This window comes from Nycticebus coucang, chromosome 8 (genome assembly GCF_027406575.1).
Source record: "Nycticebus coucang isolate mNycCou1 chromosome 8, mNycCou1.pri, whole genome shotgun sequence".
NCBI lineage: Eukaryota > Metazoa > Chordata > Mammalia > Primates > Lorisidae > Nycticebus > Nycticebus coucang.
The window spans coordinates 86,937,112-86,955,781 of NC_069787.1; the positions used below are offsets into that span (position 1 = coordinate 86,937,112).

Genomic DNA, 18,670 nt, shown 5'->3' on the forward strand with positions numbered 1-18,670 from the left:
TGTGCTTTGCACCTGAAAATTATAAAAGGTGGCGCCCTGAGACAAGACCACACAGATGTCCAGGCCAGGTTTATTGAAAGGGGAGGGTGACCCACGCCTGGGCAGTGCAAGATGGCGTCTGCGCCTGTGGGCAGTTAGAGACCACTGTTATGGGGGCGGGGGACGCATGGGGTCTGGGCACATTCCATGGGTTGCCTGTCAGTTTAGGGTCTTTCCATGAGAACTGGAGGGAGGCGGGCTAGTCAGATCCTTAGTGTCTTTGTCTTAGGGGGAGAGAAGGAAGAGGGGAAGGGAGAACGGGTTTGTGTGTGGCTGCATTAGGCCCACCAGTGCCTACCTTGAAGCCCTAAATGTTAAATCCACATGTGTCTTTTGATAATATGTGAAAATGACTTAATTCTCATATTATTGACAAAGTACAATTTACTTGTTTCATCCTATCTGATTAAAAACAAATGATTAAGTATTCAAACCTACAGGCTAAGAAGTGTTGAAACTTTATTTCTGAGTCACTAGGGAAAAGTCTCAGAGAGCTTTCTATACTGGGAACATTATTCTGTTACCATAGAATGTAGAAAGTCAAGGACTCAAAAGAAAGATGTTTATCCTGATGTATCTTTTTCATTCCTTAAGGAATGTTTTTAGCCTATGGCTTTGCCTTGGGTGAAACAATGTCAAATGGTTTAAAGCCAACAGAAAATGCCAACCTTTTAGGTCAGTTACTAAATCCTTTACATAGTTACCCATAGGAGCTACAAACAGAGAAGAGGGTTGATTGGCCAGCTGGCTGGCTTTTGACTATTAACAGCATAAGAACTGTGAATAAACTGAAAAATCACATCTCACAGTAAATACAACTTAATGTTAAAAATCAATGGATACTAGAAGCTTCCCTGTTTCTGAACCTCAAAATGGCAACCTGACAAGAATAATCATGGGTGTCCCAAGCTCACAGAAAATTCTCTGCATTCATCTTCCTTACTAAACTAGTATATCAATAACTTTAAAGGGGAAGAGTGATAGGGTAATTAAGGATATGCTATTAAAAGTGAATTATGTTGTTTATATGTGCCATCAACTTTTAAAAAGCAATACATTTAAACAAGGGAGGGAGAAAGCTCATTCATTTTTACGCTTGCTTCAACTGTAGGTCACTTGCTCACAGTGGGTTGTCGGAATTATTTAAATTCAGGAGCAATCCTCGTTGACAAGCTCCTGCACTGCTGCAGGCTACAATCCCCACACACTGCCTGAAGGGTTATTACAATTGCGGTTGTCTACAGAGGACAACAAAGGAGTCTTACCCCTTCCCGAAGGCACCTCATTAGCACTGTATATGCAGCCAAGGGAACAGCCCAACACTCTCTAGGGTTCTTTTTTTTTTCTTCCTAGAATGAAATGGGGGAAAAAGCAGTAAAGCTAACAGCACAAAAGTTATTAACCCATTGAAGAAAAAGTCGCAGTTCCAAATATACAAACTATTAAAAACCTCTTAATATTCTACTTAAAGTATTATTTACTACCAGACAATTACGACCACATCAAGGGTCTTATCTTGCACTGTACATACACAGTGTTTCTTCTTTTTCTCATTGTGTTATATAAGATGTTAATAACATCTCTTTATCAGAAGCTAGTGGAAAGAATGGAGAAATGACAAATCATCTAATTTATAAAAAAATTCTTTAAAAAATATTCCATTGATAATTGTAGATGATAACTTAGATGCTCTTACCTAAAAAGTATTACACTGTCTGGAATGATTTGAGAACACAGAAAACACAACTTTGAGCAGTATCTCAAGATGATTCATAAGCACAAGTAAAAGGCCCTATACGACCCAGTAAGACACTGTGCTCAACAAAAATGAGCCAATGTGATCAGCAGGTACACTAATCTTAATGAATCAGCATCAATTGTCTCACAGAAGATTAACCAAATTGTTATAATAACCATAAAAACACTCCTACAACCTATCGGATAAAATCACAATATAAATTAGGTGCCTTACAGAAAGGTGAAAAAAAATTATCTTTTAAAGCAGAAAAAATTAGGTTCTATTGAGAGAAAAATTTAACATCATCCAAATGACAGAATTGGTACATTAAAAATATTTTATGCCCATGAAGAGAACTGTAACCCATTGTTATAGAATTGCACATATGGTCATTGCCTGGCCTAGACATTATAATCAGGAGCTGCGCCAACTCAAAAATCACTAATTCACAACTAATTTTAACTTCCAAACAACTTTCTTCACTTCCCATTCACTTATTCAAAATGCCCACCATAGTCTTTAACATCCCTGGACTCTGTCCCCTCTCCCCTGACCCCTTCCTTCCTTCACCTAGCCTATCACCCACTTCCATATCAGATACTGAGAGTGCCTGGCCCATCATTTAATCATTCCTGCCAAAAATCTAAACTTTTTCTTTAGTCATCCCCTCACCCTTGTTTGGGAAACCCCAACCTTGGAGAAAGACAGTCACCTGTGTTCAGGCAACTGGCCCCGTAGAGAAGGAGGCACCACAGAGCAGAGTCCATTACTGACTTAGCATCAGCAGACCAAGGGCAGGCACCTCAGCATCACTCTCCAGGCCAACCATTTCTCAGATTAACTCTCTAAAAGACCTATTGCGAGCCTGTGATACTTCCACCCCTCACTTACCTGCCTCTTCACAAAGAAAATGGAAGTCCTAAAAAAGGAACCACAAACTCGCCCCCCATGTGAAGCCATTTGGCCACTTCTGCCCCATGATTATAACAGGACAGGCTCCTCCACTCTAGCTTAGGATCCCGTGCCTACCCTGCCTTATTCAGGGTCATTAGCTTATGGACTATTCCTTAGTCTTATCTCCACTAGAACTCTTCCATTTCATTTGAATAGGGTCACTGTCTTCCATTTTTAAACGAGATCCTCTTTAGCCCCTGGCCCCTTGGTCATAACCATCCTCACCATACACTGACTTTTTTAGCTTCCTTACTTCCCTTTAAATCTTCAACCCACTCCAATCTGATGATTCGGCCTCCCTAACTCCAGGTAAAGTTAATAAATAAAAAGCTCTTGGTGAGTCACCCAAGACTTTCAGGTCATTCAATCCAGTAGATTCTTCTTATCCTTTTTTTTTTTTTTTTATTACTATGTATCTCAAGAACGGAAGAAAAAGTATCCAATGTACTCAGCCCTACTATGAAACTAATTTTTGTCTTTCATATGAAAGCTATAACCCAGTTATAATCTTTTTAGTCCTTTTACCAGGACCTTAAACTACATTCAGCCCTACTGACCTTCCCTTTCCCCTAATGAGGACAGAAAAAGAAAACAATATGAGAATACCTAGACCCAAGATGATAGGTATCCTTGACAAGGGTAAGAAAAAATACATACGCTAAAAGCATGTTGCCTCAGAAAAACCTCCGCAGAGTCACAGTCTGCTCTTCTCTATCTCCAATTCTTAAGTGAAAAAAGCAAATCTTGCTTTGGAAGGCTCAAAATCATAAAGACATCGGTTCTCCTCAAATCTGGATAATCAATGAAGTTTAAAAAATGATTTATAGAATTGGACAGACTGATTCAAAAATTTATTCTGATATAAGGGCCAGGAATAGTCAGAATACTCCATGAAAAGGAAGAAAAAAAGAGAGATTTGCTATATCAGCTATCAGTACTAACTATAAAGACAAACAATTTAAACACTACCAATGTTTTATAATGAGTTTGGTAGTTGTCTTAAAGTGATGATTGCCCAGAAAGTTGAATTTAGATACTAAGGATATTCAGGTTACATAACATTTGACCAAGTTCTAGAAACAATACTTAAGAAATATAAGAAAAGAACTTCCTTCATTACTTATAACTTGCCAGTTTTTAAAACTCTCAAAAGTATCCTGTGAATTGACTAACCCATAAATTATCAATAGCTATTCAATAATATTCTAAAAAATTAAGGAAATATTAAGTTTTCCCTTGTTTAATTCAATAGCATTTCCATATTTTAACGTCAGAAATAAAAAGTCAAATTCTTCCATCACAAATACGTATGAAAAGCTATACATATTTGCACAAACTAGTGTCCTGTTTAAACTGAAATGGAACTTTTATGCTGAGAGAACCAATGGTCTCCTCTTGCCTGATAGAACAAAAGATAGCAGCAACTTCAAAGATGGGGAGTACTCTGGGGTCTTTCAGTCCATTGGTTTTAAAGTATGGTCTACAAATCACCTACATTTTAAAGGAAAAAACTGGGAAGGAGGAAAGACGAGAGACAGGGTGAGATAGAAAGAGACAGAAACACTGAGAAATTCTCTCTGCCAGAGGTAAAATTTCTCCTAAGTTCCCTGGGCATGCTCTAAGGGGCAAAGTCAAAAAACTTTTATAAGATATTATACTTGTCAGGCAGGATATGTCAGAGCATGTCAAATTGCAACAGAGTTAATCATACTGTCTCACCTGGGTGGCAACAAGATAGATCAGCTCCCCAAGGGTTGGTAAAAGGCACTGTTTTAATTTGCTGTTCCTGAAGTTTTCCCTAATTAATTCAGTTAAGAGAACAATTGCCTGAAAAGAGAAAAAAATACTATTTAAGATGTACTTCTCAATTCTTTAACCTATATGTGACAAGCGAGACACTCTAAAAGAGTTACCATTTTTAATGACTAGCCTCCAAATTATTTTCTAAATGTGGGCCTTATTTCTGAATAAAAATATAGTAACTCTTCCAGTTAAAGGTTAAAAATATATTCAGTAAAATAAACGTATATACATAGAGCACTTTTCAGTGTATAAAGCACTTCCACCACTGCATCACTGATCCTGTGAGGCAAAGAAGTAAACAGAGGCTGAGAGAGATTTTAGCAAGTGGCCCCAAGCCATCCAGTTCACTGGACAGACAGGACCAAGACACAGATTTTACCATGTCATATCCCTAGTATGCTATAACACCACAGTTTGAAAAGTTCTGATATTGCATTAAACTTTAACATAATTCCTTTAAAACTCCGAAAGTGGGAATGTTATACAAAGTTTCAGTTATACTCCACTTTGAAACTCAGCATCTTTTATCGGATGTAGTTAATTTGTTAGGTGTCATGCCAAGAAAACCACATGCACTCATTGCCAGAACGCATATATTAGAACAGAGGTGAATCAAATCATAGCGTGACCACGAAGTAAGATAGAATGGTTTCAGAATGCTATACAGAGGATGCCAAAAAAAATGTACACACATTTTAACACCCAAGTCATGTTTGACTTCTACAAATATAAGAGGTGCTCAAACGTGACTTGTATTGATCTTGTGTTGTTGATATATATTAAGTATTACAATTTTAATACAGTTTTCTTCCTTTCTTAAAATATGTAATTTTTTTTTTTTGCACTCTCTGTATATGGAGAATGGCTCCATTTTGAGAAAGGGGGAAAAAATTACATAAAATAGTGTAGAAGCATTTCTCCAAAACAGTGTAACTCAAAAGTGTGGTGCACAGACCAGACTATTTCTTACCACTGATAAAGACATTAATTTAAAAACTAAAAGAAAGCATTTAAAGTTTCAAAGCAACTTGACAATGCCACAATATTAAAGCATGTAATCACAGGTCTCATTCTGTAAATAAGAGTACAGAAAAAGTGGAGATACCGGTGGGGTAGCTGCACTATAGTCATGCACTGTAGGAACGCTTGCTAATGTGGTATTTTTTCTAAAAGCTGAGTTGTAACTGATGTTGGGGTTCTCTATGGACCCCAGCCTGGGTTGGGGTCGACAGGGGAGATGACATTGGGAGGAAAGAATGGGCCTCTACACCAGCTTTCTATATAAACTCTCGGGAGCCTGAAGAGGCGCACACTGGCTCACATGCCAGGTGGCAGAGTGAGACAATGCAGCAACTCTGACTTCTCAGAAACCCTTTATTGATCTCTAACACAAAGCATATGTGAAACATGTAAAGCTGCCAAAATTCAAAAATAGGATTCAAAGAATTCCAAGCTCAGCCAGGTAATTCAAAACATCGGGTAGTGAAGTATCAGCAATGGTGGAAAATGTGTTTAGAAAGGGAGAGGAGAAAACAACTCATCTCCACAGGGCAGGCAAATCAGCTTCCCTAATCTAACCACTGATCAAGAGTTCAAACCCACCCTGCCTGCTGATGGTATTAAGGACTTTGCCCTTTCTGGGGCACCTCTGGACTCCCTTCATCTTTGGTGGTCTTGATGAGCCCCCAGGGATGGCCCATCTTCTTACTTTGCCCTGAACTGAGGCCATACCCCACAAAGAGATCAGCTTATCTGCCTCCCACAATAAACTGTATAAAGTATACAATTAGAAACATTTGCTGTGACTGTGAAACCATCTCCACCATCAGGATAACAAACACCCCCCAGTGTTTCAAGGTCCCTTTGTAATCTCAGTCCCATTCCATTTCTCTTCTGCCCAGTCACCAATCTACTTTATCTCATCAGTTTGCATTTTCTGAAGTTTATGTAAATGGGATCATACTGCACACCCTATGTATTCTTTGTTCAACTTCTTTCATTAAGCTTAATGCATTTAAGATTCATCCACATTGCTGCATGTATCTATCAATAGTTTATCCCTTTTTATAGCTGACTTGTATTCCACTGTATGGATGTACTCACTGCCTTACCCACAGTAAATCCTGTATCGGGGTATCCAACCTGCAGCCTGTGAGTCACATGCAGATTTACTGAGGACTTTTTTATATCTGTGATGGAGGATATCATGAAAATTATGCATGGATTTTGGGGGGAGGGGCTCATCCCAAGACAACTCTTCTTCCAGTGTGGTCTGGACACCCCTGCTAGATCAAGTGGGCTAAGGAGAAAAAAGGAATCATGTAGCATTAACCTTTGTAGCAGTTCTCTTCCATACACAATGTCTGTCTCCCCTGACCTTTACTGATCATCCACTAGTGCTACATTAAATCATTTTAAATTGCCATTAATGTTCAACATTTTTTTTACCCTATAAAAACAAATTGTTGCCAGCCCACTACTCTAAAAGAATGGCTAAAATATGTAGTCTAAAGAGAAAGGATAGAAGAACAAATCTTGGCATATCAGATAAGAAGAACAAAATATAAGTAAATATAATAAGCTTTCCTTCCCCTATTAAGTTTTCTAAATTGTTTGATGGTTGAAGGAAAAACTATACAAATTAAAAGTAGTCTAAATACAATTTTTTTTTTCTTTTTTGTGGTTTTTGGCCGGGGCTGGGTTTGAACCCACCACCTCCGGCATATGGGACCGGCGCCCTACTCCTTGAGCCACAGGCACAGCCCAACACAACTTTTTTTTAAAAAGATTGGAAAAATAGAAGAAAAAATTATGACCCAACCATCTGCTGTCTACAAAAAACTCACATCAAATACAGTGATATAGGTAGGTTGAAAATAAAAAGAAAAATATCCCAAACACACTATATACAACTGTCAATTAAAAGTAAAATTTTTAAAAATTTTGATATAGTTGTTAAAGATGAAAAAAATAAACAGTAATCAAAGGAAAGTAGTACTCGTTATATTAATATCAGTAATGTAGACTTCAGAGCAAAGAAAATTGTCAGAGACTTAAGGGAAACATAAGATAATAACAAAATGGTCGATCCACCAGAAAAAGAAACACTAATCTTAAATGAGCATCACCAAACAAAAGAGCCACAAAATATGTGAAGCAAAACCCAATAGAACCAGAAGGAGAAATAGACAAATCCACAATTATCAGTATGAACTTCACCACCTCTCTCATAGGCACAGAAAGACAAATAGTGTATGACCTCATTTATATGTGAATCTTAAAATGTCAAATTTATAAATATACAGAGTAGAACTGTGGTAACCTACCAGGGTTGGATAGGGAATTGGAAGATGTTGATCAAAAGGTACAAAGTTTCAGTTAGACAGAAGGAACAAGTTTTCAAGATCTATGCTCAGCATGGTAATCATAGTTAAATAATAATGTATATTTCACAGTTTAACATAATAATGTTATTTTCACAGTTAAAAAGTAGCTTTTAAATATTCTAAATATAATAACAATGTTATTTTCACAGTTAAAAGAGTAGCTTTTAAATATTCTCACTACAGAAAAGCATGTGAGGTAACAGATATGTTAATTGGCTTGATATAATCATTCCACAATGTATACAAATATCACAACAGCACATTGTCCCCTATAGATATATACCATTGTTATTTGCCAGTTAAAAAGTTTTCTAAATTTAAAAAATAAACAAATATACAAAAAAAATAAGTGAACATCAAAATAATAATAAAGAAAACACTAAGAACAACTCTACACATATAAATTTCAGCACTTACACAAAAGGAACCAACTCTTCAAATAATATGAACTATCACAATTCATCCAATACAAAATAGTTAAAATTTGCAAATGACAAATTGTCCCCATAGGATGTCCCAAGCAATTTACTCCTAGAAAGTGAATTTGGCAATAGAACTGCATTTTTACCTACTAGAAATGAACACATAGAAATGGATAAAAATATATAAAAATAAAGGATACAACATAGAATACTATTCAGCCATAAAAAGATGATGACATCACATCTTTTATAATATCCTAGATGGAGTTCTAACACATTCTTCTTAGTAAAGTGCCACAAGAATGGAAAAGCAATTATCCAATGTATTCAACACTACTATTATGAAGCCAGTAGATGATCCAATACATGCCCAAATGGGAGAAAAACTCATTTCCATTAGAGCTGGGGGACAGGGTAACAAGAGAGGGGAGGGGTTGGGTCCTCTCACTGAATGGACACGGCGTGGGGAGGGGTCGGCACAACTTTTGTGTGGAGGACATAACCACAAGATGAACTCTACCTAACAAAATCAAATATTTTGACCTGGTTGCTTGTACCCTCACATTAACCTGAAATAAATTTACTTAAAATTAAAAATAATAATAGTAAAGGACAGGACACAGTGGCTCGCACCTGTAATCCTAGCACTCTGGGAGTCCGGAGGTGGGGGGGTGGATTGCTTGAGCTTAGAAATTCCAGACTCGGGCGGCGCCTGTGGCTCAGTCGGTAGGGCGCCGGCCCCATATGCCGAGGGTGGCGGGTTCAGGCCCAGCCCCGGCCAAACTGCAACAAAAAAAAATAAAAATAAAAATAGCCGGGCGTTGTGGCGGGCGCCTGTAGTCCCAGCTACTCAGGAGGCTGAGGCAAGAGAATCGCTTAAGCCCAGGAGTTGGAGGTTGCTGTGAGCTGTGTGAGGCCACGGCACTCTACCGAGGGCCATAAAGTGAGACTCTGTCTCTACAAAAAAAAAAAAAAAGAAATTCCAGACTCAGCCTGAGCAAGAACAAAACCCATCTCTAGTAAAAATAGAAAAATCAGCCAGGCATCATGGCAGATGCCTGTATTCCCAGCTACTCAGGAGGCTGAGGCAAGAGGATCTCTTGAGCCCAAGAGTATGAAGTTGCTGTGACCTATAAGCCACGGCACGATACGAGGACAACAAAGTGAGACTCTATCTCAAAAAAAAAAAAAAAAAAAAAAAAAAAGCATAGGTAGAAGTAAAGATTAATGGTTGAAGGGGCACACGCAGTTGGGGGAAGAAGAAGATATGGTCAAAAAGGCGATATGATGGATCTTAACTGTTTCAAAGTCAATGTCCTGGTTGTAATATTGTACTACAGTTTTTCCAAATAAGTGCACATGATAATCTCCCTGTATTATTTCTTATATTTGCAGGTGAATCTACAATTGTCTCAGAAATAAAAAGTTTGATTCAAAAGTCAAGCTCATATTGAATCCAAAACCCAGATCTGGATTTCTGCTTCACAAAGTTAGTGGCAGAGATTTACAGCATTTCTCCATTTTATAATCCACTGGTATTTTGTTGTCAGTAAACATCATTAGAAATTTAAAACATTTTAATGCTACAGACCCTTAAAGTGATAAAACTGTCTGGACTGCCTCCAGCATAATAGAAATTGCTTTGGAGCTCAGTGTCTTGTAAATAGACACACATCATATAACTTATTCCAATAATGCCACAGCAATCTCACTAGCATTACACAGTACTCCATAGATAATGGTTCTCTGCAATGTTATTTGTATAGATTTTCTATTATCTTAAAAATTTAAAGAAATATTAATATCAAAAAGAAAAACTAAGAATGAACAAATATGACACATAAAGGACAAATACCAAGGAGGGAAAAAAAATTTGTTGACCTAGGTACAATGGCATTTGAAAATGTCAATGCTAAACAGAATGAGAAAAGTAAAACAGATTTGGTTCTTCTTTGAACTCTAATATAAGTAATATGTGGATATTGTTCTTATGCATGTTTTCCTATAATCAATCTTCCCAGCCTTCTAACATTGAAACTGCAAGAGATAAAAGTAGGATAGATACTTGGGTATTATTCTACTATCATGTGCATTTTTAGAAAACCGTAAGTAAAGGAAACTGAGCAGTTTTTGGTCTTATTTCTTAGTATCAGATTTTGACATATATCCATGCCATCACTCATTCTATTAACCTAATGGAAACTATTCTTCTGCAACCACAGGCATGACTGGTTGGTTGAATATTGCTAATAATAATTCAAGACTGCACTGCCATTTCCCAAACTACTTATTTGAAATCAAAACTCATTTCATAACAAATTTGACCAGATGGAGCCAGGCCTTTGTGACATTAGTTGAAGTCGCCCGATTGATATCAAAATGTCAAATGTGCTTCAATCCTATATGTCCTAAACTGAGTCTCTTTCTTTTTTTTTTTTTTTTTTTGTAGAGACAGAGTTTCACTTTATCGCCCTCGGTAGAGTGCCGTGGCGTCACACAGCTCACAGCAACCTCCAACTCCCGGGCTTAGGCGATTCTCCTGCCTCAGCCTCCCGAGTAGCTGGGACTACCGGCGCCCGCCACAACGCCCAGCTATTTTTTTGCAGTTTGGCCAGGCCGGGTTTGAACCCGCCACCCTGGGTATATGGGGCCGGCGCCCTGCTCGCTGAGCCACAGGCGCCGCCCTAAACTGAGTCTCTTAAGTCCGGGAGAGAAAGACAGGAAGATGATGAACTAGAAAGAACACACTGACGCGGAAGTTCTCCAGTTACAAAAGTAACATTCTGATACACAGATGTAATTTGCTTGCTCTTGACCTTCAAAATATGGTTATTAAATGTCCACGTTAATGGATACACAATTAACAGCTACAGATAGAAACTGAATTAATCCCCAGATCCAGAAAGTATCAGGCATTTGCTATTTATGGTCAGTGTTTTGCGGGCCAAAGGGACATTTTAAAACCCTACTTCACTACTCCCAGTGGGAGATATAGCAGCAGTGATTACATTAACAATATAGCTTTTTAAATCATGTACTATTCACCACTCTTCCCTAACCCCAGGAATAAGCAGCATTCCATAATCCCAAATGAACAAGGAATTCTAATCAATACCACTTTGTCCTTTGTCCTACCAAAAAGCACTTTGTCTAAGTGCTTTTTTACAACATCACTTTCAATGTCTCAAACATAGTTAGGGCACACAAAATAAGGACAATGTGATTTCATAATCCCCCTTTTAAAGCCATGCTCTATTTTATTTGTATTAAATCCTAGAATACTTTGAATCCTTCTTATCTAATTAAGCCTTCACAAAATCACATCCATTGACGAACCTTCAAATACTCATTTTCACAAGCACTGGTTAAAAAAGAAGATGGGGAGGGGGCGGAGCATGATGGCGGACAGGACGGACGTGTAGCCCACCTCTCCCAAGCCATCAGGTGAGAGAAAAGGTGGTCTGGACCTTCCCTGTGTGTGGAATATTGGAGTGAACAGACAGCTGGAGACGCCCAGCGAACTGACGGATTGCTATATATGAGGGGTAATTTAAAATCACAGACTCTGTTGTTGAGATTCTTCCCTGCTTGGCCGTTAGGCCAGCAGGCCCCTCCCATACGGAGGTCAGCAGCCTGTAAATGCTGACAAAACTCAATTGACAAATAATTATTCCTGAACTGAGGGAGGCATCCGAAAGGAGAGCCACTCAAAACCACGGGGAGCTGGGCAAACTGTTGGACAATTGAAGGGGAGGGATCCTGCCCGGGAAACAGACATTTTGAACTACCCAAAAGGGGGGGGCACCTTTCCCGGAGGTGTTGGAGGGGACTGGCGGTTTAGGCTGCATGGCGAACTGGCGGGCGGCCATCCAAAAGGGAAACTCTGAACCATAAAACCCAGAATAAGTCTCCCTAACGCTCCAACCACGGGACCCAGCTTGAAGCCCCAGACCTGGCTTTGGCTGCTAAAGCTGGGAAGCTACTGAAGCCGCGAATTTGGCTTCAGCCCCTGGAGCCAGCTACAGCAGATAAAACCGCAAGCCCGCCAACGACAGCGCAAACTAAGCACCATTCACCCTACAGCTCATTGCAGTCGCCAGTTTGCAGGAGAACCTGGGAACAGAGTGGAAAGACTTGAGAAGCGTGGACACCGGCACTGAGTGGGAAGGTCAGTAGCAAGTGCTGTCTGGAAAAGAACAGCCAAGGTTACACAATTCCTAGGCGACAAACTTTTGCAGAAATTCCAAAATGGCAATCGGCCATGGAAGGTGGTTACCATGATAACAGTATAAACTGTAAATCAGGTATAAGCCTCAGAACCACTCACAGCGCCACCTGGTGTCCAGAAAGTATATTGCAGTAGGAATATATTCCTATGAAAGTTGATCCCTACAGCAGACATATAGATATATATAGGTATATTTCTACACGCAAGAATATTTTTGTAGTTGGTGCCATTTTTGTTTTTGTTTTTTTTTTATTTCCTGTTTTTGTTTGTTTCTTTGTTTTGTTTTTGTCTGTTGTTTCCTCACCATTTTCTTAGAGGAGATTTCGATAATTTTTTATTATTACTTTTTATCTAAATATATTTTTTATTTCTATGTCTTCTAATTTTAATTTCTTCTTCTCATTTCACATTCCTACTAACACCAATTTTTTCTCTCTTTTCCTTTCTTTCAATTATTTTACAATTATCACTATTTTTATTGCAGTTCTTATATTGCCGTTGTCATGGCTGTTACCTGTATGTCTATGTGTCTCCGTCTGTCTCTGTATCTATGGGCTCATGTATCTGGTAACCTTTGTATCTGTTTATTTGTTCATTTGGTCTCAATGAGCTTGATGTTACGACCTGCAACTCTGAGCGCCTAACACTTCCCTCCACTCTCACTCCATGATCTGGAGACCTGCCCCCCCAGGAGTCCAGATTCTTGGGTGAACTCTCGAGTGGTGCAGACAGGACCTGGACTACAGCTGGCCAGTGCTCACTCTGTAGCAAAGGAGCGAGAAGACGACGGTCGGCTAAGAGAGAATTACACTGGAGTGGTTGTGCCCCGAAGTGCAGAGCAACACCTGTCTTCAGCAATAACAAGGTCCACCCCCAGATATCCCATAGCCTCTCCTCCTATCTTCCAGGGCAACCAGATGAGGCCGAGCATCTTCTCACATGGCAACCACCATGAAACAGACCTGGGACTGAAACACAGGCCCCATGAGTAAAGGGTTTGCCTGAGACAGCACTGACCTGGGTGGAACACAGGGACTAGAAAACACACCCGAGAGCCGGAAAACTCCCTAAGTGAAGTTGATCCAAAGGACCGCTTGACTGAGCCTAAAATGCACCTGGCCCTCAGGGGATCACCAGCCTACAGACAAAGGAGGCCAAGAGGCTACAACCGACAACTGATCGTGCTGCGAATACAAACCCACAGGACTAAAGACAGGGCCTGGGGCACAGGTACTGGGAACTCAAATCAGCCTCTCCTCTGCAGAAGAATCTAGCAGGGTCAGAAACAAACTCCCACAGGGTTGTTCCCTTCACCCAGTAACATAAACTAAGGGTGGGGCTGGAACTGAGTGAACACCTCCAGCCTCCATCAAGTGCCGGAGGTTGACAGGCCACACCACCCCCCACTGGATAAAGACAGAGAGTAGCGGCCTAGACGACCAGACACAGACTACCCTGTGACTTAGGCAGGTGCAAACCTCTGGAGTATCTGCTTACTGCAGACAACTGACTGCGTCACAGCCCTGTGGGGCTAGCAGCGACTGGGTGTGACAGAGCTGCAAGGTGGGGAAGGAGGCATCAATCTTCCCAGACTGATCTATTTACTGGGTGGCTCTTCCTGACTCCACGCAGCACTGGAGCAAGCCATATTAGAGCAGTCACCAGACCCCTGTGATCCAGTTCCCAGGGACCTCTTGAACTCTCCCACCCGAGGAAGCTGCTGACTGAGACAATTGATTTGGACCTTTTGAACTGAGCCACTCACCTGGGGACTATCCAGGTGGTGCCCCGGGTGTGTGGTTGTAGGAAGGTTTGATTTTCCTTTTCCATTTGTTGCCTGTGGTGGGTGGGGTGACTTAATTGCTGCTATTTCTCCACAGCTGAGACTTCAACCCAGAGTAACTGTTTCACTAGGGTCAAATAGAAACCAGCTGAAAACAAGACAGAACCACTTAGCCCCTCTACACCAAACAGGGCCCCAGTTTCTCAGGCCACAGCACTGTACGAGTCTTCGAAAAAACACCAGCGGAGAAATGAAAGGGAGTAAAACAATCATGGGGCAGAATCAGTGGAAAAACTCTGGTAACATGAATAACCAGAATAGATCAACCCCCACAAGGAAAGATATGGCAGATGTAATTGAAGATCCCATTCACAAACAACTGGCTGAGATGTCAGAAATCGAATTCAGAATATGGATGGCAAACAAGATTAACAAAATGGAACTAGGAATTCGTGGAGAAATTCAAAAGCTGACTCAAGAATTTAACGAATTTAAAGACAAAACCACAAAAGACTTAGACACACTGAAGCAAGAATTTGCAGCCCTCAATGATATGGAAAATACAGTAGAATCCCTTAGCAACAGAATGGACCAAGCAGAAGAAAGGATTTCCGACACTGAAGATAAAGCCTTTGAACGCTCCCAAACTCTCAAAGAGGAAGAGAAATGGAGAGCAAAAATCCATTGCTCTCTCAGAGAGCTCTCTCAGAGAGCTCTGGGATAATTCAAAGAAGGCAAATATCTGACTCATAGGAATTCCTGAAACAGATGAAGTGGCCTCACTGGGCGCAGAGGCGCTTGTGCATGAAATTATGAAAGAGAATTTCCCAGACATGCCTAGAGAACCTGAAATTCAGATAGCTTCAGAACCCCAGCAGGACTCAACCCCAAGAAGACATCCCCCAGGCATATCATAATTAACTTCACTAAAGTAAATATGAAGGAGAAAATTCTCAAAGCGGCCCAGTGAAAGAAAACTATTACCTTCAAAGGGAAGAACATTAGAATGACTGCAGATCTCTCTGCTGAAACTTTTCAAGGCAGAAGAGGGTGGTCATCAACGTTTAATGTCCTCAAGCAAAATAACTTTCAATCCCAGATCTTGTATCCAGCTAAACTGAGTTTCATTTATGATGGAGAAATTAAATACTTTAATGACATTCATATGCTAAAGAAATTTGCCATAACCAAACCAGCTCTTCAGGATATTCTCAGACCTATCCTCCATAATAACCAACCCAATCCTCTACCATAAAAGTAAACTCACTCAGAAACTTCTGATCAAACTCCAACTAACACAATGGCAAAAGGATTAAAAATGCCCACTGGACTTCCAAAAAACTCAATACCCCAAATTTCACCAAACTTATCAATACTCTCCATTAATGTGAATGGCTTAAACTGCCCTCTAAAGAGACATAGGTTAGCTGACTGGATACAAAAACTCAGGCCAGACATTTGTTGCATACAAGAGTCAAATCTCAACTTAAAAGACAAATACAGACTCAGGGTGAAAGGGTGGTCATCCATATTTCAGGCAAATGGTAACCAGAAAAAAGCAGATGTTGCTATTTTATTTGCAGATACAATAGGATTTAAACCAACAAAAGTAAGGAAAGATAAAAATGGTCACTTCATATTTGTTAAGGGTAAGACTCAATATGATGAGATTTCAATTATTAATATCTATGCACCCAACCAGAATGCACCTCAATTTATTAGAAAAACTCTAACAGACATGAGCAACTTCATTTCCTCCAACTCTATAACAGTCGGAGATTTTAACACTCCTTTGGCAGCGATGGATCGATCCTCCAACAAAACGCTGAGTAAAGAAATTCTAGATTTAAATCTAACCATCCAGCATTTAGATTTAGCAGACATCTACAGAACATTTCTTCCCAACAAAACTGAATACACATACTTCTCATCAGCCCACAGATCTTACTCCAAAATTGATCACATCTTAGGTCACAAGTCTAACCTCAGTAAATTTAAAGGAATAGAAATTATTCCATGCATCTTCTCAGACCATCGTGGAATAAAACTTGAGACTAGTAACAACAGGAATCTGCATACTCATACAAAAACATGGAAGTTAAATAACCTTATGCTGAATGATAGCTGGGTCAGAGATGAGATCAAGAAGGAAATTGCCAAATTTCTGGAACAAAACGACAATGAAGACACGAACTATCAGAATCTCTGGGACACTGCAAAGGCAGTTCTAAGAGGGAAATTTATAGCACTGCAAGCCTTCCTCAAGAGAACGGAAAGAGAGGCAGTAAGCAATTTAATGGGACATCTCAAGAGACTGGAAATGGAAGAACACTCCAACCCCAAATCCAGTAGAAGAAAAGAAATAACCAAAATCAGAGCAGAACTAAATGAAATTGAAAACAAAAGAATAATACAACAGATCAATAAATCAAAAAACTGGTTTTTTGAAAAGGTCAACAAAATAGATAAACCTTTGGCCAACCTAATCAGGAAAAAAACAGTAAAATCTCTAATCTCATCAATCAGAAATAACAAAGACGAAATAACAACAGACTCCTCGGAAATCCAAAAAATCCTTAATGAATATTATAAGAAACTTTATTCTCAGAAATATGAAAATATGAAGGAAATTGACTAATACTTGGAAGCATGTCACCTTCTAAGACTTAGCCAGAATCAAGTGGAAATGTTGAACAGGCCCATATCAAGTTTGGAAATGGTATCAACCATACAAAATCTCCCCAGAAAGGAAAGCCCAGGACCAGAAGGTTTTACGTCAAAATTCTACCAAACCTTCAAAGAGGAATTAGTACCTATATTACTCAATCTGTTCCAAAATGTTAAAAAGGAAGGAAGACTACCCAACATGTTCTATGAAGCAAACATCACCCTGATCCCCAAACCAGGAAAAGACCCAACAAGAAAAGAAAATTATAGACCAATATCACTAATGAATATAGATGCAAAAATATTCAACAAGATCCTAACAAACAGAATCCAGCAACATATCAAACAAATCATACATCATGACCAAGTCGGTTTTATCCCAGGGTCTCAAGGCTGGTTCAATATACGTAAATCTATAAATGTAATCCAGCACATAAACATATTATAAAACAAAGACCATATGATTCTCTCAATCAATGCAGAAAAAGCTTTTGATAACATACAAAATCCCTTAATGATCAGAACACTTAAGAAAATTGGTATAGAAGGGACATTTCTTAAACTGATAGAGGCCATCTACAGCAAACCCACAGCCAGTATCATATTGAACGGAGTTAAATTGGAATCATTTCCACTCAGATCTGGAACCAGACAAGGCTGCCCATTGTCTCCATTGCTCTTTAACATTGTAATGGAAGTTTAGCCACCGCAATTAGGGAAGAAAAGGTGATCAAGGATATCAACATGGGGTCAGAAGAGATCAAACTTTTGCTCTTCGCAGATGATATGATTGTATATCTGGAAAATACTAGGGACTCTACTACAAAACTCTTAGAAGTTATCAAGGAATACAGCAGCGTCTCAGGTTACAAAATCAACATTCATAAATCGGTAGCCTTTATACATACCAACAATAGTCAAGTTGAAAAAACAATTAAGGACTCTATCCCATTCACAGTAGTGCCAAAGAAGATGAAATACTTGGGAGTTTATCTAACAAAGGACGTGAAAGATCTATATAAAGAGAACTATGAAACTCTAAGAAAAGAGATAGCTTAGAATGTCAACAAATGGAAAAATATACCATGCTCATGGTTGGGAAGAATCAACATTGTTAAAATGTCCATACTACCCAAAGCAATATATAACTTCAATGCAATCCCCATTAAAGCTCCACTGTCATACTTTAAAGATCTTGAAAAAACAATACTTCGTTTTATATGGAATCAGAAAAAAACTCGAATAGCCAAGACATTACTCAAAAATAAAAATAAAGAAGGAGGAATCACGCTACCAGACCTCAGACTATACTACAAATCGATAGTGATCAAAACAGCATGGTACTGGCACAAAAAGAGAGATAGATGTCTGGAACAGAATAGAGAACCAAGAGATGAATACAGCTAATTACCGTTATTTAATCTTTGACAAGCCAATTAAAAACATTCAATGGGGAAAAGATTCCCTATTTAACAAATGGTGCTGGGTGAACTGGCTGGCAACCTGTAGAAGACTGAAACTGGACCCACACCTCTCATCATTAACTAAGATAGATTCTCACTGGATTGAAGATTTAAACATAAGACATGAAACTATAAAAATACTAGAAGAGAGTGCAGGGAAAACCCTTGAAGAAATTGGGTTGGGTAA

The 18,670-nt window shown here is 39.2% G+C and overlaps 1 protein-coding gene across 4 annotated transcripts in view; it reads right to left on the reverse strand.

Annotated features, from left to right (window-relative positions):
• ULK4 (unc-51 like kinase 4) overlaps window positions 1-18,670 on the reverse strand; it is a 663,197-nt gene that overhangs the window by 539,629 nt on the left and 104,898 nt on the right. For all 4 annotated transcript variants that reach the window (XM_053600787.1, XM_053600785.1, XM_053600786.1 and 1 more), the window contains 2 exons: window positions 4,451-4,558; window positions 1,305-1,388 (listed from right to left, as the gene is read on the reverse strand). In XM_053600787.1, the coding sequence (XP_053456762.1) occupies window positions 1,305-1,388; window positions 4,451-4,558 (192 nt within the window). The remainder of the gene's footprint in view (window positions 1-1,304; window positions 1,389-4,450; window positions 4,559-18,670) is intronic.